Consider the following 27,776-nt stretch of genomic DNA (forward strand, 5'->3'; position numbering starts at 1 on the left):
ATCACAACCGGAGTCGTCATCTAAGAGTCACTTGACTCATCCACACACATTCAGCCACTTAAGTTTAGGTTTTTGGGGTTTTTTTTTTAATACCCTCCATTTTCTAATTACAGATCCTCTGTGTTCATCCCACTACATTTTGAATTCTGTCATCGTTTTTTGTCTCTTGATCAAAGCATATTTTTGACACACGTTACGTTAATAGAATTTTCAGAATCAAGCCCCAAGAGCCTTCGGAAATTCTGGCATATTGATAATTACTTAAACCTGATTAAAATTTTATTTTTCACATGAAACATGTCTGGGCTACTGTTGATTCAGTTTGATTTCTGGTGTTTGGTTGACTGCGTGCATCCTATGGGAGTACCCAACAAAATGTCTGCAGAAGTAATCGATGTGTACTAAGATTGGGTTTCACTGTTGGGTTTTAAGGAGGAATTTCAAAACATATAATCTATGATGAGTTCATAAGTATCCAATTATCAAACTTAAATGTATATATTTTTTCACAACTACAGCATTAAATATAACCCTAACCCTAACCCTAACCCTATGATTACTCTAGGTTCTCCCAATTCAAACCTTATTTTTTTTTTTTAGTTTAAATCATTTTTATTGACGACCATTAATAGTACAAAACAGTGTTAAATGGCATCAAAGAACACTCTCAAACCTTATTTTTTAAATAATAAGGACCATCAGAGGTGAACATCCTTAAGAGACGAATCTCTTGTATATAGGAAGTAGGTGACACACCCGGTTCTTCATCTGTCCATAATATAATAGCCTAGTGGTTAGTGCAGTGGACTTTGATCCTGGGGAACTGAGTTCAATTCCCACTGCAGCTCCTTGTGACTCTGGGCAAGTCACTTAACCCTCCATTGCCCCTGGTACAAAATAAGTACCTGAATATATGTAAACCGCTTTGAATGCAGTTGCAAAAACCTCAGAAAGACGGTATATCAAGTTCCCTTTAATTGTAACTTTTTTGCATCTTTTTCAAATATGACTTTTTTTTTAAATACATTTTTATCCGTACTTATCTTTTCTATTTCAGGGAAGAATTTGTGCACTCTTATGCTGACTGATAAATGGGGGATTAAAGTGCCGACACATGTTTCACCTAGATGTTTCAAGGCTGCCCCTTAACTCTTTTGAAGAAATAAAGTTTGAATTGGGAGAAACTACAGTAATCATAGTACTATGAGGAGTTCAGATCCAGTATAATGTGCCTTTGGGCCAAGAGTTACAGTCAGACTTACTAAGGTCTGTACATTGCCTTCAGTGGCAGTCACATCTCGTCGATTAATGTTATGGCGATTCCGGTCATTAACTGGAAGAGTTTCATTTCCTTCTTCTGTCTGGGTAGTTGACATCTAGGGTACATTAAGAAAAGCTCATCAGTATCCTCATCAGTACCAATAAAGAATTCACAATTTGCCCACATTAACATGAAGATTCAGGAATGCACAAGAGAAAAAAATTGGACTCTCTCAAGCCTCAAGCCTAAGACCGTAAAATTTACAAAAAGACGTATATTCCAACTGCACCCCCAAGAGATTTGAAACAGATTATAATACATGCAATGCAACAAAATAATACACAATTCATAAGTAAATTACAATCATGTATAAAAATAATAACAAATATCAACACAATCATTCATATAAAAAGGAAGTACATCAAATTTGAATCAAACTCCTCTAAAGGATATTACAAACATCCCAGTCCACCTCTTGATTTGAGCATAGGACCCTCACAAGGATATATTACAGTATCTTCTAGAATAGGAGTGTAAACGTTCAGTCCTCAAGAGCCAAAAATGAGTAGGTTTTCAGGATATCCCAATGAATATGCATGAGATAGTAAGGCCATGATATACAAATCTCTCTTATCCATATTTATGAGGGTCCCTCTAGTCCAAACCCCGCCCCTGTCATAAAAGCATGAGCATCAGAAACTCTGTCCCTCTGCTCTACACTCTCCCACCCTCCTCCATGGGACCTACTTGGAGATCTGGAAATGCTGTAATGTATCCCTTTCTGCTGCTGCCCAGGGAAGGATGACCTCTAGCGGTAGTACTGCAAGACTATCACTCGGGGCGAGCACCATTTTGTAGGAGACACAGATCCAGGAAACAGTGGAAAGGGACCGTTGTCACTAGAAGCTACATTATAGCATTTCCAGATTCCTGGGTAGATCCCAGGGTAAGGGGTAGTGGAAGAAGAGTAGAGTACGGGGGTGGGGGTGGTCGAGGGACAGGGGCTTGTGAAAGAGAGGGCAGGGTGGGCATGAGTTGGAGTGTCTGGATGCCGGCTTGGGGGACTGAGTGTTGTGACGGAGGTCAGGGGGACTTGTGTGGATGGGTGGGAATTGTGAAGGGAGAGTCCAACTTTGGGGGGGATCAGGAAGAGCTGAGATGCTGTCAGCTGCCACTGCATTACATTGCATGGGTGCTCTCGCTCTATCAGGCACTGCATGTAATTTATGGCAGTTTTATAAAAGCCCCCTTAAATATATTTATTTATAATTAGTATTAAAGGCAGTCTCTGGAAGAGACAGCCTGTCAGAAATGCATGTGTAGAGTACAGAACTTGTTAGAGGCACACAGGAAAATGAGTGAATTAATAAGCATGTAGTTATAGTTTACCTTAATATTTAAGGAGTTGATCGCCATGTCTGAAGAGCAGATCATGGGTCCATCAATTTCATACTGAATTATGTACAGCAAGGTGTTGTTGTTATATTTGTAAGGCCACTCAATATTAAGTATTGCCTTGCTGAATCCACTTGGGCCATTGTTTTGCAGCTAGTGAGAAAACGGGAAAAAGTTACACAGCAATCTCTCAACATATAATGAGATTTCCACTTCATTAGCACACTTTAAAAACATTTGTCCTCACTAAATCAATTTATTGAGCATTAATCGACAAATTAAAGCTTGTTAAGTTGATTAGCCCACACTAAAATTTTTTACCATGTTTTTAAAATGTTACTAAAACTAACAAAAATAATCAAAAATTGGAGAATATGGTCCAAATGAACCAACAACATTTGCCCTGTGCACATCTCTATTTTCCACAATTTTTTCTATACCTCAAAATTTCATATATTAAACTAATTTTCCCAGAGATTCTTATTATAAACTTTGAGGTGTGTTCACCAGTACATGCAAGGAGTTAGCTATAATACTAGTACAGAGGTTCTCAACCCAGTCCTCGGAACACACCCAGTCAGTCAGGTTTTCAGGATATTCACAATGAACATACAGGAGATAGTTTTGCATACAATCAAAGAAGAGCATGCACATTTAGTTCATCTATATTCATTGTGGATATCCTTAAAACTTGATTGACTAGGTGTTTCCTGAGGACTAGGTTGAGAACCCCTGCTCTAGAATATTAACCTGGAACCTTTTTGTGCTGGTTTCATTTTCTCCACTGCAAATCGTTTATCGTTTATTCATTTACTATACCATTTCAAATTGTATTCACAAAACAGAACGGTTTACATAGCAATATAATGAAGTAGAAGATGGAATCTTCCCCAAGCCCAGCCTAGTACCTTATTTTGAATTTCATGCTCTTGTGCATTTTTACCGTGTAAAAAAATTCTCTTACAGCAAGTCTCCACTGTGCAATAATTATGACTAAACTCCAAAAATTATATTATGGTCAGGAAAATTGACTCTTTAGAGTGATTTATAAAGAGCGGTATGCTATTACAATGTGAATGTGAAGGGTAACTTTATAGCAAGTCACCTAGGCTGAGAAGGCACCAATTTTTAGTCTATTTAAAAAGGCATATAGGACCCATGTGCCTTTATGAAGGGGTCCTTTTACTAAGCTGCAGCAAGTGTTAGTATGTGCTTACCACAGCTTAAAAGGGCTTCTCGCAGGATGCACTCAGGTATCCTGCAGTAAGTTTGAGATCTGTGAGCACGATTTTATAAAGGGTATGACCCCTTTACAGAATAGCGCTTAGCACTAATCTCTTCCGGCACCCATTTTATAGATGTATAGATGAATCCGGCCCTATGTGCATGTGCTACTTTTTCCACATATACCTGCGCAAAGAGGTGTATAACTGCAGGCACCTTGTTACAGGTTCGCCCTTGAAAATGTTTTTTTTTTAATTATAATGAATGTGTGAAACTAAACTTAAAGTTAAAAATAATCTGGAAAAAGTGCCAAAAGTCAGAAAACAAACCAATTTTTTTTCTGCGCACATCCCTAGAATTTGACATCAGATATGCTACATTCCAAATATATTTTCAGAATGAAGATTAGTAAGGTAACTAGCAAAGCACTGAGGCTTTCAAACATTCAAAAATAAGGCTTCAAGAAGGATCAAATCACCTCATAGACAAACTGAACTAATGGTCCTATATCTTCTTCTGTGACTGGATTCTCTTTAGGCTGCCAGTTTGCAATGGGGAGGAAAACCTCATTTGGAGTTGATCTCCTAAATAAAGAAAAAAAAATAATCAGAAAACAGCAAAAATGTGCCTGTAGTGTAACCGTCTGAAAAATGAAAAAAATCAGATACCAGGCAGCGCTCCTAGCACTGACATCTCTATTTCACAGAAACTTACTCTACACATTTAAGAGGGAGACTAGGCTTGGTTTGTCTTGCTTCATTATTGTTTTAACCTCATTAACGTGGCTGTTCTCTGCATTTCATTATTTATAATCGCTGTTCGCACTTTGAGTTCTATAGAAGATAGGGGCAACTGATACATGTATTAAAAAATAAATCCCAAATGTGTATTCTGTTCATTGAAAAATTTGCGTGGTCTTGACAGTTCATTTATATCATCATCTTTTTCTGTTGGTTCAATAAAAAGTATAATGAATTATAAAGACTCTTCTTTTCTTCATCATCTACATAGCTACAAAATGCCATATATTCAGGGCCAGTGCAATTGTATTAGGCACTCTAGACATACCTTTAACCTTATCATTTATTTATTCACTATACCGTCATTTATTGCATTGCAAGCCAAAACGGTTTACATGTCAAAAATGTACAATAGCATTTATTTATTTAGATTTTGCTCACACCTTTTTTTTCAGTAGTAGCTCAAGGTAAGTTACATTCAGGTACACTGGATATTTCTCTGACCCAGGAGGGCTCACAATCTAAGTTTGTACCTGAGGCAATGGAGGGTTAACTGACTTGCCCAAGATCACAAGGAGCAGCAGTGGGATTTGAACTGGCCACCTCTGGATTGCAAGACTGGTGCTCTATCCACTAGGCCACTCCACATACAATGTAGTTTAAACTAGGAAATCCATTATGATAGGACAGCACAGACAGAACTTCCATACTGAAGATAAAAACATGGACAATCATTACATCAGTCAAACAAAATTTCTAATGATTTATGTCCCCTTGTATAGTGTAAAGCATTTTTTATACCTGTGTGGTCTTCCTACTCAAATACTGTTATATTTCAAAAGCTGTTTGATAAAAGTAAGTTTTCAGAGCTTTACAGAAAAGAGGGTACGATTGTTCTAACCTAATTGATTATGGAAAGGGAATTCCACAGTGGTGGGGACAAAAAGAAAAAGGCTGAAGCACGGGTGGATTCCCAACCAGCTCTTGAGGGTGGTGCGATCACTAATCTACTGTCTGTGAGTGAACGGAGCGTTCGTGTTGGTGTGTATGGAATAGTTAAGGTCGCAAGGTAAGATGAGGTAGCTGAATGAAGCGCTTTGTATGTCAAAATGAGAACCTTAAATTTTACTCTTAAGTTTATCGGAATCCAGTGAAGACGACGTAAAAGAGGCGTGGCCCTATCATATTTTGAGGCTCCTCTCTTTTAACTTTCAGGCCCTTATTCTCCCCTACCCTCTCAGAACAATCCTTTTAAACATGCATAGCTGAATATCATACTTTATAAATGTTAACCTGCTTCATATATTGTGATAGAGGTCCCCTTCTGGGGTAGCTCTCTGGGATATGAACTCAGCATTAAACTCCTTCACCATGAATGAACAGGACACTGTTTTAAATGAGTATCTTCTCCATAGACTTCTTACTAACAACTTTCCATAGTTAAACCTAGAGACACTTGCACAATTCTACCTCAAGCATGTTCCTTAAACTGTAACTTTTCCTGGACTCATGGCTTTCAACAGCAATCTCACAGTTAACTTCTACAGGACATGGCTAGTTTCTACAATTTATTTATTTGTTAAACTTACAGTTATCTTCTCCGAGCGGTATTTTTGATAAGACATCTAAATCCAATTTTGGTTGTTTTGCAAAAAAGTTTAAAAACCCAGTAGCGAACATGGCCGTTTTCAAATCAGAAAAAACGTCCAACTTTTTCAAAAATGGCCATTTGCTAGACATTTTTGAGCTCAGTGTGTATCTTTTAGGCTCATAAAAAAAAAAAAAACACATCCAGTGGAAAACACACAAAAACAAGCCACTGGGATGTATGGGTGGAAGCCACTGGGATGTATGGGTGGGCCAGCATTACACTAGGGGGTACTGCAGTGGACTTCACATAAAAGGTCCCAGGTATACATCTCACTGTTATCCAGGGACCTGCTTGCTGCTCTAATAGGGATGGCCATAACATCTGAAGCTGGCATAGAGGCAGGTATGTACTGTTTCTTCCACATCTTTGGGGAGTGGGAGATGGTAAAGGGGGTCATGCCTTAATCCCTCCAGAGGTCATCTGATCATTTAGGACACCTTTTTGTAACTTAGGCATGATCAAAACAGGTCTACACCAAAATGCCTAACTTTTAGCTCTGTGTGTTTTTGGTTTGTTCCATTATGGCAGAAAAACATCCAAGTTTTAGGAACGCCCAAATCCTGCCTCAATATGTCCCCCTTTGATTTGGACGCATTGCAGGGAAAAACGTCTGAAATCTGAGTTTCAAAAATCATTATTAGGATTTGGGGGGGGGGGGGGGGGGGGGGGGAGAAAAACATCCAAATGTCACTTTATGCTGTTTTTGAGACATGTTTTCTCTTTTGAAAATGAGCCCCTCCAAGTACATTTTCCAGACAGACTTACCTTATCCAACATGCCTTTTCTTAAGAGAGCTCTTAGCCATGACATTTACTTTAATTGGAAGATTAGTCCACTTAGGCTCCCAGGTCAGCAGTACCCAGACCTTTCAGAACACTCTAAACTAGGGTATATTTCCAGTGACATTCCATTGCCCAATCCCAGGCTGTCCGTCTGTTACAGCATTAACTAAATGCTTCTCTATGGCTTCTAGTCAGAAAATTTTACACACTATACAAATTGCTGTTCTGTCTCTGCCCAAATACTGGTGGTTTTTTAATTTCTTAAAAACAAACCCAGAACTTCAGGTTCCTACTTTATTTCAGGTTCTGGAAACTAAGTATCAAGCTTTCCCTACCTGTTTTCTTCTAAATTTGTTCTTCTGACTGATTAGCTGGAGCTCTTCACTCTGAACTCCTTTTTACCTGTCCATCTGCAAGTATTCTGGCTTTTTCTTCTGTTCACCAGCATACTGTCCAATTGGTTACAAATTCTTAATTGCCTTCACTTCTGGGCTAAGCCCTTTCTACTCACTACTATAGCTCTCAGATGGCTTGCTCTGTGAGCTCACTTCCTGTTAACCTAGAACTCCCAGTGTTCCCACCTTTCATCTCCCAGTGTTCCCGCTTTCTTTAGTGTCCAACTGATTTATAAAGAGTGGTATGCTATTACAATATTGAGTCGAGAGACGTGGTAGCCGTTAGTCCACTTCTAAAAGCAGTCAACAGAAACAGAATAAAATAAAACATAGAAAAGAAAATAAGATGATACCTTTTTTATTAGACTAACTTAATACATTTTTTGATTAGCTCTGAAGATAGCCCTTCTTCGTCAGATCAGGATTTCTGATCTGACGAAGAAGGGCTACCTTCGAAAGCTAATCAAAAAATGTATTAAGTTAGTCCAATAAAAAGGTATCATCTTATTGTCTATTACAATATGAATGTGAAAGGTAACCTTATAGCAAGTCACCTAGGCTGAGAAGGCACCAATTTTTAGTCTATTTAAAAACGCATATAGGACCCATGTGCCTTTATGAAGGGATCCTTTTACTAAGCTGCAGCAAGTGTTAGTATGTGCTTACCACAGCTTAAAAGGGCTTATCGCAGGATGTACTCAGGTATCCTGCAGTAAGTTTGAGATCTGCGAGCACAAAGGAGGGAATTCAATACATGGTGCCAAAAATGCTAAACCTTACAACTCATGCAAGAAAATGATTTGATATGATATCGCTTGCCTTTCAACATATCATGAGCAATTGGAAGCACTCTGGGTTCAATACCGCCACCTTTTGGTGGAGCTCAGTAATGCTATGGTATAGGTATGAAAGGGAAATGACTTGTAAGTTCAATAAATTGTTCACCACCGATAGTGTTGGAATTGTTACAAGCAGGTTGACCATAATTTTGTCTTTGCTGAATGGTCAGCCACTTGTACATCTCTCCTCTAAACTACCCCACCCCCTTGATTTCATTAAAATCGAGCATGAGCAACATGAGAGGATGAAGGGCAGGCAATGTAAGGAGAGCAGCGCTGGAGGGGCCAGCCAAGGTATGTGGTGTTGTGGCGGGGGGTGGGGGGGAGCAGCAGGGAGGCAAGCCAAAATGTGCCCCCTCAGCTCTGCCCCCCCCCCCCCCCTCAGTTCGAGGTCTGGCTACACCCCTGCTCTGCACATTTGTATCTACTTAGGAAAGTACACACGAATTTGTGAAATTTATAAAATTTTTGAATAAATTGTGATTCCACTCAAAAGCTGCCCCCAAACATACCCACAACTGAGTTGTGTTAAAGTATGTGCATTCTTATCACATTTACTTTTGCATGTGGAGTAATTTTAATAAGGAGGCATTTTACACATCTATACATACATATATGTACAAAAAGCATTTACCTCTTAGGGCTAGGTTTACTTACAGGCGCGTTAAACACTAACGCACCTTAGTAAACATACCCCTTAGAGAGTAAATTCATAATTGGTTCTTTATGTGAATTGCCAAAAATGTGCCTATTTTATGAAAGCAACATAGGTACTTATGTTACCTTTATAAAATAGGCTCCTACAGTGAACCCTTGTTGTGCACAAATTTACACCTATTCCAAAAGGTATACAGATGTGTGTGTTTACTGTGAGTACACATTTCATATTGCAACTCTACCACTGCTCCACCCAAACTACCCCCAAATTGCACAAAAGCAGGCATAATCATAGGTGCACCTACTTTTTACACCTGTACACGTGTTTACAAAACATATTTTTCAAGCATAACAGAAAAAGCATTATAAAATGACCCTCTTATTGGGTATACGCAAGTACAAAGTAGGTGCACTGAAAGTCTGCTGGTATAAATTTGTGTGAGTTTATTTGCGCACTATGGGGCCAATTTACTAAGGCGCATAGGCGCCTATGCGCATCCAACAAGCGTCAAATTGGAATTACTACCTGGCTACCGCACGTCCAATATGTACGGCAGAAAATATTTTTTATTTTCTACCACGTGGCGCTAACCGGGTGGTAATCGGCAGTGTACGCACATTGACACTTACTGCCCGGCTAGCGTGTGAGACTTTACCAAGTCAATGGGTGGTGGTAAGGTCTCAGGCCGAAAACGGATGCGCGCTGGTTTTAGTTTTGCCACATGTCCATTTTCGGCCACACACACACACACACACACAAAAAGGGACTTCTTCAGACATGTGCTGAAAAATGGAAGAGCATGCGTCCAAAACACGTGCCTACACCAGCACAGGCCATTTTTTTGCCATGCCTTAGTAAAAGGACCCCTACGCTCCTAACGTTTATGCTCCTAAATTACGAGTGTAATCTATTTTGGAGCATAGATTAGGCTCGTAGTTTGGGAACATAAGGGTCCTGTGTACTAAGCTGAACTGTAGGCGTGGTATTGTTTTTAGAGCGTGCTAAAAATTAGTACACGCTAATGCTAGAGACACCCAGGGTGTCTCTAGTGTTAGCTCACACTAAATTTTAGCGCACTAAAAACGCTATCATGCCTTAGTAAACAGGGCCCTAAATGTAGCAGTGCAAATTTAGGAGCATAAACTTTGTAGACAAGTCCCTACTGGGCTTATTAAAGGCACTTATGTTGTCATTATAAAATATGACTACGTCAGGGTAAAGGTGACTAAAATAGCAAATCCAAAATATTGAGAATAGCCTATTTTCATGTCATAGGTCCATAAGCAGTCTGCAAAAGTTCTGTTTGAACTTCTGTAACGTTTTTATTTTTTTCACATAAAGGATGGGGCTTGGATTATTGCATTACAAATTGCTCTAACAGAATTCATTAAAACTTCATTTCTTTGGTTTCTGGAGGCTTTCGGCACCTTTTCCTACATATAGTTACAAATATTATTTTGGCAACAAACTCTTTCAAAAACATAAATCGGAATCTTGCTCGTATACATGAGGACCATCAATGGTGAGTACACTCTCATGGATATTAACATGAATAATATGTTTATTTCTTTAACATTGCTTTTGACTCGTAACCACTCGCCTCCACCTACCCTCCTCTCCTCCTTCCTGTACACATTAATTGATTTGATTTGCTTACTTTATTTTTGTCTATTAGATTGTAAGCTCTTTGAGCAGGGACTGTCTTTCTTCTATGTTTGTGCAGCGCTGCGTACGCCTTGTAGCGCTATAAAAATGCTAAATAGTAGTAGTAGTAGTTATACAAAAACATCATTGTTCCTGGATATCATTGATAATTAGTCAATTTAGTGTAGTCTTCAATTACAAAACCTTCAAAAAGAGTCAACAATTTTCCAGAAAAAGCACCTTCTTAGCTTTTCTTAAAATTCCAGTAAATTCTTAAACATTCATAAGTAGTCCCAACATGACATCATTTATAAACTTATGCCTGCATGAGAGAACTACAGCAACTCATACACAAGTCTACATCAAACCAGCTTCACATGAGCTTACAAAATAGGCGCCTTTCTTAAAATTTAAAGGTCATCATGCGAAATTACAGCCCACACAGGCATTTTCTAAAAAGCTATTTAGCAGGTAAAGAGCTACTTGAAAATGAACCACTCTTCCCATACAAACAAAAGCCTCCTAGGTTAGCAGCTTCAGGAGGCTAATTGGTCTGTTTAATGTTGGGATTCTTAACATTTTTTTGGTTCCTGCACTCCTTTAACTGATCAATGAAACCCTCACACCCTTTCCTAAACCTTCATATGTCACTGCTAACATGTTGCTAACATTACAGTAGTCCACAATTATGCTATATTAACTGTCCTATTAACTACATAAGAACATAAGCGTTGCCACACTGGGACAGACCAAAGGTCCATCAAGCCAAGTATCCCATCTCCAACAGTGGCCAATGCAGGCCACAAGTACCTGGCAATATCCCAAAACAGTACAATAGATTCCATGCTGCCCATCCCAGAAATAAGCAGTGGACCTTCCCCAAGTCCATCTCAAACTCTAGGAAGTCATCCAAACCCTTTTCAAACCTCACCAAGCCAACTGCCCCTACCACGTTCTCTGGCAACGAATTCCAGAGAGTTTAATTACAATAGTATGGGATTCCTGTCCTAACTGAAGTTTTGCAATCCTGACCCAAAGGAAGTTCATTTAGTTGCATCAGTGATATGACAAGGAGCATCTAAATCCCAGAGAGTGCAGATGAATTTCCTCTGTGAGCAGGCTTCATTTTGTCTGGAATGTTCCCTATTTGACATCTTCTCAAATGGTTAAGAACTTCTAGCCTAATGGTTAAGCAGGCCCTACATAGAAAAGTCACAGAAAAGTCCATAGTCTGCTTTTGAGATAGACATAGGGAAGCCACTGCTTACTCTGGGATCAGCAGCATGGAATGTTGCTAATGTTTGAGTTTCTGCCAGGTACTTGTGACCTGGATTGGCCACTGTTGGAAACAGGACAGTAGGCTAGATGGATCATTGGTCTGACCCAGTATGACTATTCTTATGTTCTTATATTTAGTTGCAAATATTATTCCTCAAAGATGCTGCTTTACGGAGTTCTGCATAATACTGATGCGGTTAAGATACTCTAATTTTATGAAAGACTTAAATACACACACAGACACGAATCAAAGTTTTTCCCATAGCCACTGAATGGGGGAAAAAAACTTTTATAATTTTGGGGTATTTTACAATTTGTTTTTACATAATGAGAGATTTATGTGGTCTGTAGATGGCTGCTCCCTTGTTAAAGTGGTCCTCTAGAGTACTGTTTTTTAACCCAGTCCTCATGGACAGCCTGGCCAGCTGGATTTTTATGATACCCAAAATGAATATAAATGAGAGATATTTGCATGAAATGGAGGACGTACATGTAAATACATCTCATGCATATTCATTGTAGATATCCTGAAAACCTGATTGGCCAGGTGGTCCCTTTAGGACTGGGTTGAAAACCAGTGCTATAAAGAATAAAAAATAGCTAAAGTTTTGTGTCACCACCCTAGCCACCTCAGGGTGGACTGTACCAAGCCAGAATCGTGCCCTTGGTGCTCTCGCCCCACCCACTGTGCCGTGGCTAAGAACAGGAGACAATAGACAGGGAGCAGTTTTGGTGTCACCGCCTCCATCGCACCCTCTGTAGCTTTTCTACTCGTACAGCCCTTGGTACAGCCTTGATTCCAGGATCCTCCAACAATACAAAAGATATTTCCTTCTGACCATATTAACATATCAAAAATAAATAATTTTGGAAAGAACATTGGCACTCACCCTCTAATCTCAACAGCTGCAAAAATAGCAAGATTAACCTGGTAGGACGCCACTGGACTCACACTGTCATACAGATTAGAACTGCAACAGCGAAGGCACAAGGAAACAAGAGTTAATGAATACATCTTAGTTAAGCACATCCTATGCTAGACTTCTGTATTAACCTGAAACCTGTAAATATCATTTATCCATGAAAAGAATGAAGTGCTTAAACTCACAGGCTTTTCCAACAAAATGATTTTAGGAAGATTCTTAACACATATCAAGCCAAACCTATCAAAGGTATGTGTTGATTTTTTTTTCCACTTTGCAGCCTCCTCTGTTCCTTTGAGCTTCTAGCAATGTTTTAGAACAAGGGTAGTATCTGGCATCATAAGCCTTCATCTGCAACTACCAAGAGATTTTTCTCATATTGCATATATTCCTTCCCAATTTACTTTAGTTCAGTTATAGGAGCAACATTCTTTAACTGGGGGCCATGCACCAAGGCTCCTTCTGGAACCCAGCAAGCCTGAGAATAAATGCGGCCAACTTGGCAAAACTACACAATGATTGTGATTTCCTTCTCCTCCCTTCCCCATCCCAGAGGGTGAAACGGCTGCTTACCCAGCATCCCCTGCCCTGGCCCACTCATGGAATAGAAGCTCTGACCTGGAAATCAAGCCTGGGTCCCTCCACATAGCGATACAAGTGCTGCTATGGAAACACTGGCCTACTTGTTGACCAATTATTATCACTGATGTTGGCACTCATTAAAGTTGCCACTTCAATAGTAAAACCACGGAATTGGGTTATGTCCCACTTCTCCACATAGGTTTTTTTGACCGCCCACGGATCGCGGATTTTGGGCTATTTTTGTCTGGGTTGGGTGATTTTTAATCACCACAGCCCACTGGTTAGCTGCCCCTTTACTGCTCGCCTTCCAATTGGACCAATAGGATGCAAGACCTGGCCCTGTTTAAAATGCTGCACCACTGGCCTTTTTTCTCAGGAAAAAAAAGCCCCAGGACAACTGCAAGTTTATAAGCATTAGTAACAGAATTATACTGATATTTCTCATGAAAAACATTGATAAGCTATAATTAATAAGAATCAAGGCAAATGAAGCTGATCCTGCCTGGCAGTGCAAAATACACTCCCCAACTCATTTTTCTCAGTTCCTAATTCTGGCACTCAGGGGTAAGATCTGTTTTGTGATGAAAAGTAGTTGGCTTCACAACTTACTACATGGCTGGTTTTTGAGTGAAAACATTTTGTAACCAACAATTCCGGTCCAGTACTATTAGTGTAATTAAAGGAAAATATATGCACTTAAATTGTTTATCTAAATATGAGAAACAATACTGCTGTACTATACTGTCATGTTAAAGCTGCGACTGCATAAATACTATAAACAGTAGACATATTATACAAATTTTTCCTACCTAAATATTCCTCTTACTTCGGCTCCCTGCAATTACTCTATGTTCAAAAAGATTCCACCCCCCAAAATAAAACATAATACTGGGTTCTGGTTCCACCACTACATAAATCAGGTATTCACATTTTTGTTTCATAAAACACTTATAACCTGAATATTATTGATGTCTACAGACTGTAAAGAGATAGAAGCTCAACCCTCATTTGTACCTGCGGATATGTAAATCAAACTTCACAGAATTCTCCATTTCAGACAGTTGATGAACACTAAAACGAAGACCTGCCAAAAGCTAAATGGGAGAGGGAGGAAATGCAATGGAACAGACTTAGTAAATTACACTTGGAAACATAATACTGGATACTGAGGCTAGTATTATCACTGAAGCTGAAGCACAGGACACAGCGATTAGGCATGTGATATCTGAAAATAAAGGGCACGAGGTTTCTGAGTTTATAGAAATGGAAAAGTAACTCTATCACCTAACACTTCCAAAAATAATAAACACTGTTCACTTACTCTCACAGAGCTAATTTACACAGTCTGTGAGCTGCTAAGACTCAAGATGAATACAAATTCTTGTCCTTATAGACAATTCTATAACTGGGCACCTTAAGGTAGACATGCCCATTCTATAATGGCATACATATGCCAAGATGCCATTATAGAATGCTAGCAATGATATGCCTAAATTTAGGTGCACCCAGTTATGCCAGGTTAATGGCAGGTGTAAAAGTTTGCACCTAAATGTTCCTTGATTTGTGTGTTAGCTTATAGATTCTAAAGTTATGCACTGTTGTGGGTAGATCGGTCTTAGTGCTGATGTGCTCCTTGTACCCTCCAGACACAAGTTCAGAACACAGCTCTTTGATAGTAAGCCACCAGTTTTATTGTACTTCTCAATCAGAACACAGGCTTAGCTTCAGCAGACTAGGTAACTTGGCAGTACTCTTGCTATACTTTACAAAACAAAAACAGTCTTAGCTTTATTAGACTGGGTAACTTAGCAGTACTTCTTCCAGCAGCCTTTTCTAGTAGCGTACTTCTTTCCAATAGCTTTACTTCCCAATGCACTTCTGCATCTCCCAGTCTTCAGGCTCCTATATAAGGGTTTTTCTCTCTAATGCCCATCAAGTGGTTCCCACTGTTTTCACCTGATTCCAGTTCCAGTTCCTCTCTGGCTTCTCCAAAAGCATTACTTTGGCCCATTGCACTGGCCTCTGCCTTCCATGGCTAATGAAGGCAGAGGGGGAATGGTCCTGCCCTGTATTCCTGCTGGCATTGGAACCCTCCCACTGACCATATCCCAGAGCTGAGGCCAAACAGTCACATTTCACTTACTGTGACTCTAAAGCCAACAGCTCTCCATAGTTTCTTAAAACTGCCCCGCCCCCTCAGTCATCATCTGTTGGGCACTGCAAGTCCAAGGCAAGCCTATGTCATCAGTTTCACTGGCAGGGCAGGTCCATGGCTCTCTTGGGAGTGGTTATCTCTTTCTCCTCTTGCTCCACCTCTGCAGACTGCCCTTTCAGTTGCTTACTGCTAAGGAGGTTTAATAGAAAGGAGATGAAGTGACATCAGAATGCTGAAATCAATTAGGTAAGTATAAGTTTCCCCTTCCCAGCGCAACCGTCATCCCAATTCACTCAAAACAAAGCAAGCAAACCTATGAGCTGCTGCATCCACCTTGTCGTTCTTTATTGTTGGTAGCATTTTTATTTAATATCACTTATATTTTCAAACATGCAGCTTGTGCAGCATATGGATGTACACAGAGGAAGTATAATAATGGAATAACTTTTCATTGGTAGAGTAGTAATTTGTTATAAATCTTAATCAATGGTCAGTTGGAGGGGCTGGTTACAGGGACACCTCTCGTGTTATATTCGTGCAGAAAGTTTTTTCTCCACTACAACAGACATCCACTAAAATAGACATCATGTTATGAGGATCATGTGCTCAACATTCAGAGTTTCTATTTATTTATTTATGACATTCACATCCCACATTTAACATGTATTAGGTTGAAACCAGGGAGCATTTGAAAGCTTATTTTTTTTCCTGTGCCTAGATCAAAAGAGAAAGATGGTTTGTGGGAACTTGCTCCTTCTGTTTTGAAGAATGCAGTGGTATATTATGAAAATGCACTTAATATTGTTTATTACTATTATTTACTACTGCTTGATATACAGCAGAAGTTAACCAAGTCAACTTCATGCTTTGTAATATAATTTTTAGTAGAATTTTCTCAGTTATTACCCAAATACAAATAAAATTATAATGTTAATTATACGACCGTGTCTGCCTCTTATGGTAGTTAGAATAACCTGGTCCTGGCGGTAGTCTCATTTTGCCATGTGCTGCATGTGTGTAGAGCCTACCATGGCTTAGTAAAAGGACCCCTAAGGTTGGTGGCCAAGCCAGTCAGGTTTGTCAGGATATTGACAATGAATATTCATGAGAGATATTTGCATACAGTTGAAGCAGTGCTTGTTTGAAAAGCTTTGAGTCCTACTGATCAGTACATCTGTTGTGTTATTTTGGCAGGTGGAAACAGTCAGGTGGGCTTTTAGGGAGGGAGGGGAGTACGGGAGTGGAAGGGTTCTTAGGGTATGTTCTCTGTAAAAGTCTTTATTGTGCCATGTTGGATGGTTTTATTGTGCCATGTATGAAGCTTATCAACCAACATGTTTTGCTTTTAATACAGATGATTAAAACATAAAAAATAAGTTTTGGATGTAACTGAATTCTATTATTCTGTCTCACTGTATTTCCAGTTTTGGCACAGTATAAGCCATCACAAGAACAAAATATAAGAAAACCAATGGACTGCATTAGGGGCTTATAGCCCATTTAGCTGTGTTTCAACAAATGAGAGATCTGTTTGACAGAAAATATCTTTACTATTTTGACTTATAAACCACTTGTCCTTGTAACATGCTCAAACAACAGAATAATCCATTTGTGTATCTATAAGGTAAACTTCTACAAAACAGATGTGCCCCAATGAAAGGAGAGTTTATTTATTTATTAGGATTTATTTACTGCCTTTTTGAAGGAATTCACTCAAGGCAGTTTAATTCTACTTTTATTAATTTCAATATATTCCATCATCTTTATAACACCAGGCTTCCCATGGCAAATTACAACAACATTTGAGATGAACCCATCAGGAAACAGGATATTCTCACTGAAATGTGGCCATTTGTACCGTATACAGTATATTTATTTAATTTTTAGTGTAGAAAAATGAGCACAAAATACAGAGTTTAAAATTGCTGTTTCTACCAGCTATAATAATTTTTAAGCTGTTTTAGTGATATTCAATTGTTAATTCATGATATTTATATCTACACATGGGAAGCTTTCAAATAAATTAAAAAGCTGTCCAATAAATAAAAAAAAAACCCCAACAACTTTTGTCCTCCACCTTTTAAGGCACTGCCTATCCAATTGAAACAGCTTTAGACTTGTTACAGATGGACCAACAATAAAAAAAACAACAACGTGGATGCAGCAGCTCATAAATGTGCTTGCTTTGTCTTCAGTGAACGGGGATGACGGCTGTGCTGGGAAGGGGAAACTTAAACTGACCTAATTGGCTTCCTTGATTACAGTGGACTAGATAGGCTCACTTCCACTCCTGTTTATTAAAACTCCTCGCTTACTGCCAGTAGCTTCTGAGCCCCTCCTACCTTTCTGCCAGGAGCTCCCTCTGGCTACCCTCCTTTCCCACTTGCTGCCTTAGTCCAGGACTATAATTCCCAACCTGCGCCAGGATACTCCCCTCCAGCTTGGGCTTCCATGCATCACTGCCTCAGTTTATGCTTGCCCCTCCCCCACCTCCTATTGCTAACATTTCACAGAGGATCACCCTAGTATGCTAGGAGGCCAGCCTCTTTCCCTTCCTCACCCTGGCTTTCTCAAACCATCTTATGGAAAACCTGGAGGCTCACCCCCTTTCTGGCAAAACAGACACTAAACCCAACAGCCTTCAACCCTTTATCATTCTTTCAGGAAAGAGCTTGTTTGCTGTCCATTTCCATAGGGTACCTCCCATGCTTAGTGCTGTGGTCTCACTAGGGGCTTCCTCTTGACCCTGAGCTGAGTTCATGGGGATTATGGGGATGTGAAGCACATGGGGGCTCTGAGCATAAATTTAGGCATGGGCATTGGCACCACATTGCTGTTGATGCAAATGGCAGCTCCTAAATTTACGTGTGATCCCTGGGCTTAAGTGCTATTCTGTAAACAGCGCCTAACTTTAAGCACGGTTTATAAAATAGTGCTTTTTTAATGCCAATTTTTTTGGCACCATATATAGAATCTAGCCCTTAACATGCGGTTAGCATGCATCAACAGAATTTTGCAGTATTATGCCCTGTCAGCACACGGTAATCCATGTGTTACTATTTTTTAGAAATATTGTTTGGGCCTGGGCATGTCCTGGGCAGAGAGTGGACATTCCTACAATAGCCAGCTAATGCCCTATGATTAGTGTGCGCTAACTTGATAATGCAGAATTAATGCGGGAGCACTAATTGCTACCTAACCAGGAAACGATAATTGCTCCCACATTACATTTTTGTTAAGGCTGTTTTTCTAGAAGATTTTTTTTCTTTCAACACAATATTGAGTGCTAGTTACGGCTCCTGGCCAGTGAAATAGTGCTTAACTGGCTGTCCATGAATATTCAGCAGGAGATAGCCGGCTATCTCAGCTCTTAGGGCCTTATTCTATAACGGTTATGCTCCTAAATTAGGAGCATATTCTATGCTCTAAAATAGATTATGCTCGTAATTTAAGAGCATACATTTAGGAGCCTAAATTATGCTCATAAATTAGGAGCATAACCTTTATGGAATAAGGCCCTTAGCGGCTAACTGGTTATATCACGTGATATTCAGCGCATCGCCGGCTAAGGGGTCCATTTACTAAGCTGTGGTAAAAAGTGGTCTGTGGTACTGTAGGCGCATGTATGGGGCGTGCGCCGGGCCAGTTTTTACCGCATCTACAAAAAATTGAGTTTTTTTAATGGGACAGGAAAAGGGCCTGCAGTAAAAATGAAACTAGCATGCGCCCAAAACTGGCCTGAGCCCCTAACGCCACCCATTGATCTAGCAGTAAAGGCTCATGCGCTACACGCGCGGTGACCGGTTGGCACACGCCAAATGCAGATTACCACTGGAACCGATGCATGTAGGAGAAAATAAATAAATAATTCATCCAGGCATTATGGGCATGTGCCAAATCTGAAATTACCGCCAGGAGAGCGAGCTGGCCTGGCAGTAGTCTCATTTTGCCGTGTGCTGCACGTGCGTAGAGCCTACCATGGCTTAGTAAAAGGACCCCTAAGGTTGGTGGCCAAATCGGGCAACTGAAATAGCACGCCTATTTTTGACCGGTTTAAACTTAACCGGCCAGCACTGAATATTGACTTAGCCAGTTAAGTTTAAACCGGTCAAAAATAAACCAGATATTCACTGCCGATTATGGGAGTTAGCCAGGCTGCCTCCCACAGTCTATCAGCCCCTTTATCTTTAATTAATTATGGAGAGATTCTTATGTATAAGGCAAGTTATTTCTTTATCACTGTATATGTTTATGCAGTGTGTCTGTTTTGAAATTCAGTTTTAAAAAATATTGTAGTCAAAAGCTACCAAAGCAGCATACAAAGAAACAAGTTTACTTTTGTTCCAGCTTTCATAGGGTTCCCAAGGTCACAGACCACCAGGCGGGTTTGATTCTCCGTTTTAAATGCACATGACAATCTTGATAAAGACTGCAATAGGAGAAAAAGAGACAGCTTGTAAGGCATTGTACAAAAGCAACCACCATTAATCTAAGTTACAAAAGCAGTTCAATCTGGTTTCATGCCACCACCATCTTGCACAGACATAATGGGCCAGATTCTATATTTGGCACCTAAAACATTTACCTATTTACCCCTGGATTCTATATAAGGCGCAATGAACAGCGTGTGTTAACTTGAGCATGTGCCCAATTTACGTGCACTACTTGAGCAATGAGCCAATCAGTGATAATTGGCTCATAACAACCAATTATCATCATTAACTGGCAAAAATTGGAATTTAAACACGCTTCTGTTTAGGCGTATTCTAAAAATAGGTGCAGCCATGGGAGGAGTGTGGGCATGTCGGGAGCACTACTCAAATTTACGAGCATAGTTACAGAATTCGGGGGAATATTCCTACATTTAGGCACAGATATTTACAACCAGGTTTTCAGTGGCATAAATGGCCGCACTTAAACATAGGCGTGTTCCTCAGCCCTATGCGCTATGCTATACGTTGTGCCTAACTTCAGATGCTTTATATAGAATAGCGCTAAGCTTTTTTCGGACACATTTACATCTTAGACACCATTTCAGTATCTGGCCCTTAACTCCCACAGAAAATAATCAAGAAGGTTGTCGGGAGAATGGAGGGGTTATGTTTAATTTTACCTGCCAAGAAAACACAGTACAGGATATCCACAGACAGGCACTGCCACCTAACAAAGTTTTGACTGAAGTAGCTATTTTAAGGCTAAACTTGTGTCATTAACATGCTTTTCTCAGTATCAGATTTGTATTCAAAGAGAAATCATTTCAGATCACAGTACAGTCATTTGAACATTCTGAAAATGGTCTGATTTACATGGCCTACCTCACTGTTGCGAACATCCCCAATGAAGTCTGCCTGAGGAGGCATTTCCACAATCAGTTCAGCTTCGTAGGCCCCTTCTCCCTGGTTCTGTGCCGTGACAATCAAGGTCAGAGGGCTGTCATCTCCTATATAGATCTGTTTCTGTTCACTGAATGCAAAGTGACAGTTTTATTACTCACAGAAAGAAGAGCTATTAAACAGGTGACGGGAAGATATAGGCAAACACACACCTCCAGAGAGGTATACTAAACAATTAAATAATATAACTCAGGCACTAGAAATCTTCCCAAATTCCTAAAACAGAGGGCAAGTGAACGTACTTGTAGCTCTTTTGTAGGTTATTCATGATGAAAGCTTCATTTAGGAACTGAAACATCAATTTGTGGCTTATTAGTAAATTGTTTTATATTTATTTTACATTTATTTTGTAAGTTTTTAACCTAGAATTGTTTCTTCAATAGCAGTGTCTTCCAAAACCTCATAGAATTTTGACAAAACACTTTCTGTTTTAAGTAAGTTGGGGGGGGGGGGGGAGGGGGGAATAATAAAGGCTTGTGTGGTGCTTTAATCCCATTAGAAGTCATTTTGCAACCTGTACTTAAATTTAAAAAGAATTCTTTAAGTTAACTAGCCTCCATGAGGAAAAACACCATCTGGCACAATAGTACTACTACTATTAATCATTTTTATAGTGCTACTAGATTACACAGTGCTGTACACATTATCCCCCAGATTCTATATAAGGTGCCTAGAGATCTGCGCCAAAACCCAAGCAGATTATATAACAATGCGTGTAACTTAACAAGCTAATGAGCGTTGATAACAACACTTAACAAGCAGCAATGGGCACTAATTAGAATTTATACGCACAACTCACTAAGCATATTCTGCAGTGAAGTGTGCCGAACTTCTAACATACAAAGGCAAAAAGCAGCATGGTGGGGAAATGGGCATTTTGTGGGCATTCTGAAATTTACATACATAATTTATAGAATATGGCCCAGTGCGTGTAAATCTACTTGCCGGGATTTATGCCATGTTTTCGTTGGTGTAAACGGATGCAGGTAGTTTTAGTCGCTGAGATATCAACTGCGCGTATTTTATATATCGCGCCTAAATCTAGGTACCAATTATAGAATGAGCTTAGTCAGCATCAATTTCAGCGCCGATTTTTTAGGTGACATATATAGAATCTCCCCCTATATGCGGGAACTTTCTCTGTCTCTAGTGGGCTCACAATCTAAGTTTTTGTACCTAGGGCAATGTAGGTTAAGTGACTTGCCCAGGATCTCAAGGAGCTGCAGTGGGAATTGAACTAGTTCCCCAAGATCTCAGTCCACTGCACTAACCATTAGGTTACTCCAGCACTTAGAGAAGTAGAAAATATTTACGATCTAACTCTTCTTTAAGATGAAAGATAGATGAATGCAGGAATAGGCCAATCCAAAGTGTTCCAAAAGTTTATGTCCCAATAAAATTCTGTGGCAAAAATATGTCTAACATTAGTAGTCAAGCATTCTACTGGGAAGTTTCCCACAAAAAACGGATTCTTCGGGCCAATCAGAGAAAGCCCGTTCAAATTTTACAAAGAATAACTTTTGTTTCACACTGACTTGAAACCTAGTACAAATTCACAGAACCCCATCCTTACTAACTACATCTTCACATAATTTTTAAAATTCTTTTCAACTCAACTACTACAAATTCTCCAACCCCAAAACTATCCAATCATCCACAACCTCCCCAAAACTACTCCTCCACAACAACCCCATTATCCCCAATTATACCATCACTACAAAACTAGCTCAATCTCCCCAAAAATTGAATCCAACTAACCCACTCCTACCCAACTTTCCCATCACTCTCCAAAACTATCTACCCCTAATTTTCCATATCATAGATTTCTAGCTCCTAATATTCTCTTGAGGAAGTATTTGAAGAAAGATTTAATGATTGAGGAAGCTGATACAATGATGCTTTCTGATTATTATGTCTATTAAATCAGAATCAGAAAACTGAGGAATTGGACTCTAAATTTAATAGAATTTCTTGAAACGTCACAGGATATTGTAGATACAAGAGCCAATCTCCTTGTGACTTTTGATTCTTAGAAGGAGGAAATAAGAATATTGAAGCTTTACTTTGCTAAGAAAAGTGAAAAATTTTGTAGTCACAATATCCTTGTTTTCCCAGATGTCTCCAGGCCAACACAATTAAAGAGGAAGCAATTTCTACAGTATGAGGCTAGAGTGTTGGCATTAGAAGTTTCTTTTTTTCTCCGATTTCCATGTTGTTGTTTAGTTATCTATGAAGAAAAGAAATGTTTTTATGATCCACCTCAACTGGAGATATTTCTGTTGGGATAAGGAAATTGGTGCAGGTGGCACTTATGTCTTAGATAAATTAGGATCCATATATTGGATATTTATTTATCCTGTAACCTGAAATACGTTTTATTTGTAATTAATTTTCTGTCTATTCCCTGTGATGTGGGCTACTTTTTTTTCTTTTTCTTTGAATATATTGCACTGAATACAAAAATTATATTAAAAACACTACCTACCCCCACAACTACCTCATCATCCCTCAATCAGCCCCTATCTATCTAACCCCCTCAACTGCCCCTCTTCTCTTTTCTTTAAGTCAAAGACACATAGAGAGACAACTCAGGTACACATATGTGTGTACAGGAGTTGGAAAACATACCATGAGCCATGCTCTGCATGCTTTTCCCACTTGACATTTTATAACATTTAGCTGTCTTACAGAATCAGAAAAGGAGTGTTATATTATTCAAGAACAAAAGCACCAAGACTGTAGCCAGATACAGTTTTGAAACCTACACTGAGGCAACTATACCTTGTGGCTCAACTCTCTGTGCTGTATGTTGGAATCAAAAAAGATACAGTGGAATTAGAAAAGGTACAGAGAAGGGCGACAAAAATTAAAAAGGGGATGGGATGACTTCCCTATGAGGAAAGGCTGAAGCGGCTAGGGCTCTTCAGGTTGGAGAAAAGACAGCTGAGGGGAGATATGGTAGAGGTCTATAAAATAATGATTGGAGTGGAACAGGTACATGTGAATCGCTTGTTTACTCTTTCCAAAAATACTAGGACTAGGGGGAATGCAATAAAGCTACAAAGTAGTAAATTTAAAACTAATCTGAGAACATTTTTTTTCACTCAATATGTAATTAAAAAAACTCTGGAATTCGTTGCTAGAGAATGTGGTAAAGGCAGTTAGCTTAGCAAAGTTTTAAAAAGGAAAAGTCCATATACCATTATTAAAATGGACTTGGGGAAAATCCACTGCTTATTTTTAGGATAGGAAAGAGTCCCTGTGAACACTTGTAAATTGCAACGAGGTGGAGTCTCATATCATTTAGCACAAATGATATGAGACTTCACCTCGTTGCAATTTACAAGTGTTTACGGGGACTCTTTCCTATCTACATACTTTTTAGTAGTTGATACTATACAATTGGAGAAAGTCAAGCCATATATTTGTTTTGTTATTTTTAGGATAAGCAGCATAAAATGTATTGTACTTTTTTGGGATCTTGCCAGTTACTTGTGACCTGGATTGGCCATTGTTGGAAACAGGATGCTGGGCTTGATGGACCTTTGGTCTCTCCCAGTATGGCAAAACGTATGTACTTATCTGCTTAAATAGACATTTGGCAGACTAATTATTGATCTTCTTCATATCACTTTATATACTGATCAAGAGTACAAGGAGAATAGTGATGGTAAGAAAGATGACATATTGAATCAATGATTTAATCTACACCATTGTGTATCTAAATTGAAGTTTTTGTTTTGTTACATTTGTACCCCGCACTTTCCCACTCATGGCAGGCTCAATGCGGCTTACATGGGGCAATGGAGGGTTAAGTGACTTGCCCAGAGTCACAAGGAGCTGCCTGTGCCTGAAGTGGGAATCAAACTCAGTTCCTCAGGACCAAAGTCCACCACCCTAACCACTAGGCCACTCCTCCACTCCTGTTTTAAAGATGGCATTCATGAAATAATTCACCTAAATTACAAAGCGGGTCTTTTACAAAGGTGACCAGTGTTTTTAGCCCGTGCTGAACGCTAGAGACACCCATATATTCCTTTGTAAAAGGACTCCAAAGTTTGCTGAATAATAAAGCTACTACACATTCACTCTTCCTGTATATAATATATTAATTAATTGAAGCCTCAAATCTCTCAATAGGGGAATTTACAATAAATCTTTTACCCTCTATCACAGTGGGAGTCAGTTCCTATTATTGGTTCCTCACAGAAAAAAAATGAACCAGTGTAAAAAAAACTCCTAATGGAAAAAGATAACTGGTTCCAAAAAAATCCTCTCCACTTCTAAGCAGGATAGAATGAATATGTATTTTTTTTTAAATTTATTTATACTTGTATCCCACAATTATCCAAAAATGAGTTTCAGTTCAATGTGGCTTACATTTAACAGTTATTAGAGATTACAGATTCAATTACATTTACAAGGTTGTATGATACTGTGTTTTACAGTGGTTGGCAAGATAACTATCACTGTGTATGGAATAGTCATTGGGTTTCTTGAGAAGATGTCTTAGTTCATTTGTATGCTTTATCTTACTCTATAAGGGGTTCTACTATTTAAAACCTGAAATACTGAAAAAGGCAGGCCTACTCAAATACAAAAAACAACAAACTTTCCCCCTGTTTACTAAGCCAAGCTAGCGGATGCCGTGCACTAATGCACTTTGAATGGGCTGCGTCGGCATTGCCAGATGTAAACGGGGGGGGGGGGGGGGGGGGGGGTGAAATTTATAGTTATCTTGAAGTTTGTTATCCCATGAGGTAATATGTACTCATGAAATAATATAATACATAAATTCTCTAGTATCTAGTTTACCTGTTTACTGCAACCTTCAGGTTTGGTTTACAGATATTGTCTTCACCACAATCCAGAAGAATATGTGCCTGGTAACAAGGGAAAATATGGACTTTACATAGCCGGTCTTTTCATTATATCTTATTTTCCATACCTCGCAAAAACATTTTGCTATTGCATAGCTAGCTACAAAATGATTGTGAAAACCAATCTCTTAACACAATTTGTCAATGTTATAACCGTTTACAGAATTGGAGGTGTAGGGGACTTGAGATATGGATCCTCCAGTGTCTCTCTGAACACTGACCTTTCATAACTTTTTTACATTACCTATAATCTCTGTATGCATGCAAGGTAAATCTTGCTTTCTTCTTTCCTATTTACATTGTAGTTCTTTTACCTTTCGATATTTGTTATTGATTTTTGTTTTACGGACCACTTTCATAGATCCTCTCTTAGGCGAAATATCAAGATTGATAATAAACTTGAAACTTCATCATCATCATCATAATAATAATAACTATTACCAGGTTTTTCTTTAAACAGGAAAATTAAATCGGGAAACACTGATGGGGCAGTGGAGTCTGGGAAATTATTATGGCCCCATCATATTCACAATGTAATAGAACAAATTAATATCCATCTCAGAAAAGAAAAAAAGAAATGAAAAGACATATTTCATCATTTTTTGCCAACATATTTATTGATTGTAAAATGTTGAAATGACAGTGAATTTTTTAATCTGTTGTGCATGAGAGGCTCAAACTAAACTGATCAGTTTAAGGGTGGGCAACAAAGTGCTTGAGTGGATGCAAAACCAGATAATGGACAAACAACAGAGAACAGTTGTAAATGGAATTCATTATTACAAAGGTAGAATTAATCACTAATATGCCTTAATGGTTCTGTTCATTTTTTCCATGAACAATACTACAAAAGGGTTGATTTAAAAAAAAAAACATGTTTGCAGATGACATTAAGATCTGCAGCACAGGAAATAGAGAGGTATTGTGCAGGATTTTTCCCCCTGCCTTCCTCCGGTGGCCCTGCTTCAGAAACTTTGATGCTGGAGCATATTGTGACTGGGCCTCTCTTACAGTACTTGTGAGTATGACTGTCTGGCAGGACACTGAGGAGCTCTCTTGGCTTCCTGGTGAAACACTGTTCTGTGCTCACATTGCTTCTAAAATTACTCCTTAAAGTCTAGCTTTCAAAAGTAGGGGTTGTAGTACTCACCTGCCGACTAATGTTGGCAGGAGTGAACTGGTTAAGGATAGGTTGTAGTCCAGTTGAATCTTCTGCTGTTGTATAATTCAGTTGGTACTCCATGAAAATGGTAATTGGTGTAAGCTTGTCCCTGAACTCCGAATCATCCTAGAAAAGAATTAATTAGTGCAAGAGTAGTTGAAAACATCATAAATGTCCCTTATTAATGCCTTGTTAGTCTAGCCTTTTCATCATGGCCTGAGTGAAGAATATGCTGTTTGGAAGCCTCTAGAATTCTCTGCTTTGTTGCAGAGGAAGATCTATGTGATACAGACCTGTGAAAACATTAAACCTACTTTCTCATCCTCCCTCTATAGACTGCCACTATGAGAAGTCTTAAAGATGATCCATTAAAATGTAGATTTACAGGAAGTGGAGACAGCCAGGGGGAGGGGACACAAAAGATGTTTATTCAAGAGATCATCTACCAGATTAAAACATGACATGATCTTATTGCCTGGATTTCCCATGTTTTCACGTCATATTAATTTTATTTAACATTAATATTTTTAATCATTTTCTGTTTAGTTTTCCTTATGGTTTCAGATATATATTATATATCCTATATAATAATTTGCACCTCCAACATTCTACGTCTGGATGCCTGGGTTCATAACACACTTCCTATTGGTCCGCCCTGGCGATGACGTCAGAGGGTGGATCAGTGAAAGGGAAGGGAAGTCAGCACCAGCCAGCCACAGAACATTGGAGGTGAGTAGAGAATCGCCCCCCTCCCTCCCCCCGTCCTCCTTCTGAGTTCCAGCCCCCCTCTGAGTTCCATGCCCCCCTCCCCCCT

The 27,776-nt window shown here is 39.2% G+C and overlaps 1 protein-coding gene across 3 annotated transcripts in view; it reads right to left on the reverse strand.

The window, feature by feature from the left end:
* Positions 1-27,776, reverse strand: part of ITGAV (integrin subunit alpha V) — a 162,164-nt gene that overhangs the window by 16,803 nt on the left and 117,585 nt on the right. For all 3 annotated transcript variants that reach the window (XM_030210296.1, XM_030210295.1, XM_030210294.1), the window contains 9 exons: positions 26,951-27,088; positions 25,736-25,803; positions 20,843-20,990; positions 19,864-19,956; positions 14,387-14,466; positions 12,758-12,838; positions 4,359-4,464; positions 2,651-2,809; positions 1,263-1,376 (listed from right to left, as the gene is read on the reverse strand). In XM_030210296.1, coding sequence (XP_030066156.1) covers positions 1,263-1,376; positions 2,651-2,809; positions 4,359-4,464; positions 12,758-12,838; positions 14,387-14,466; positions 19,864-19,956; positions 20,843-20,990; positions 25,736-25,803; positions 26,951-27,088 — 987 coding nt within the window. The remainder of the gene's footprint in view (positions 1-1,262; positions 1,377-2,650; positions 2,810-4,358; positions 4,465-12,757; positions 12,839-14,386; positions 14,467-19,863; positions 19,957-20,842; positions 20,991-25,735; positions 25,804-26,950; positions 27,089-27,776) is intronic.

This window comes from Microcaecilia unicolor, chromosome 7 (assembly GCF_901765095.1).
Source record: "Microcaecilia unicolor chromosome 7, aMicUni1.1, whole genome shotgun sequence".
NCBI classification, from domain to species: Eukaryota; Metazoa; Chordata; class Amphibia; order Gymnophiona; family Siphonopidae; genus Microcaecilia; species Microcaecilia unicolor.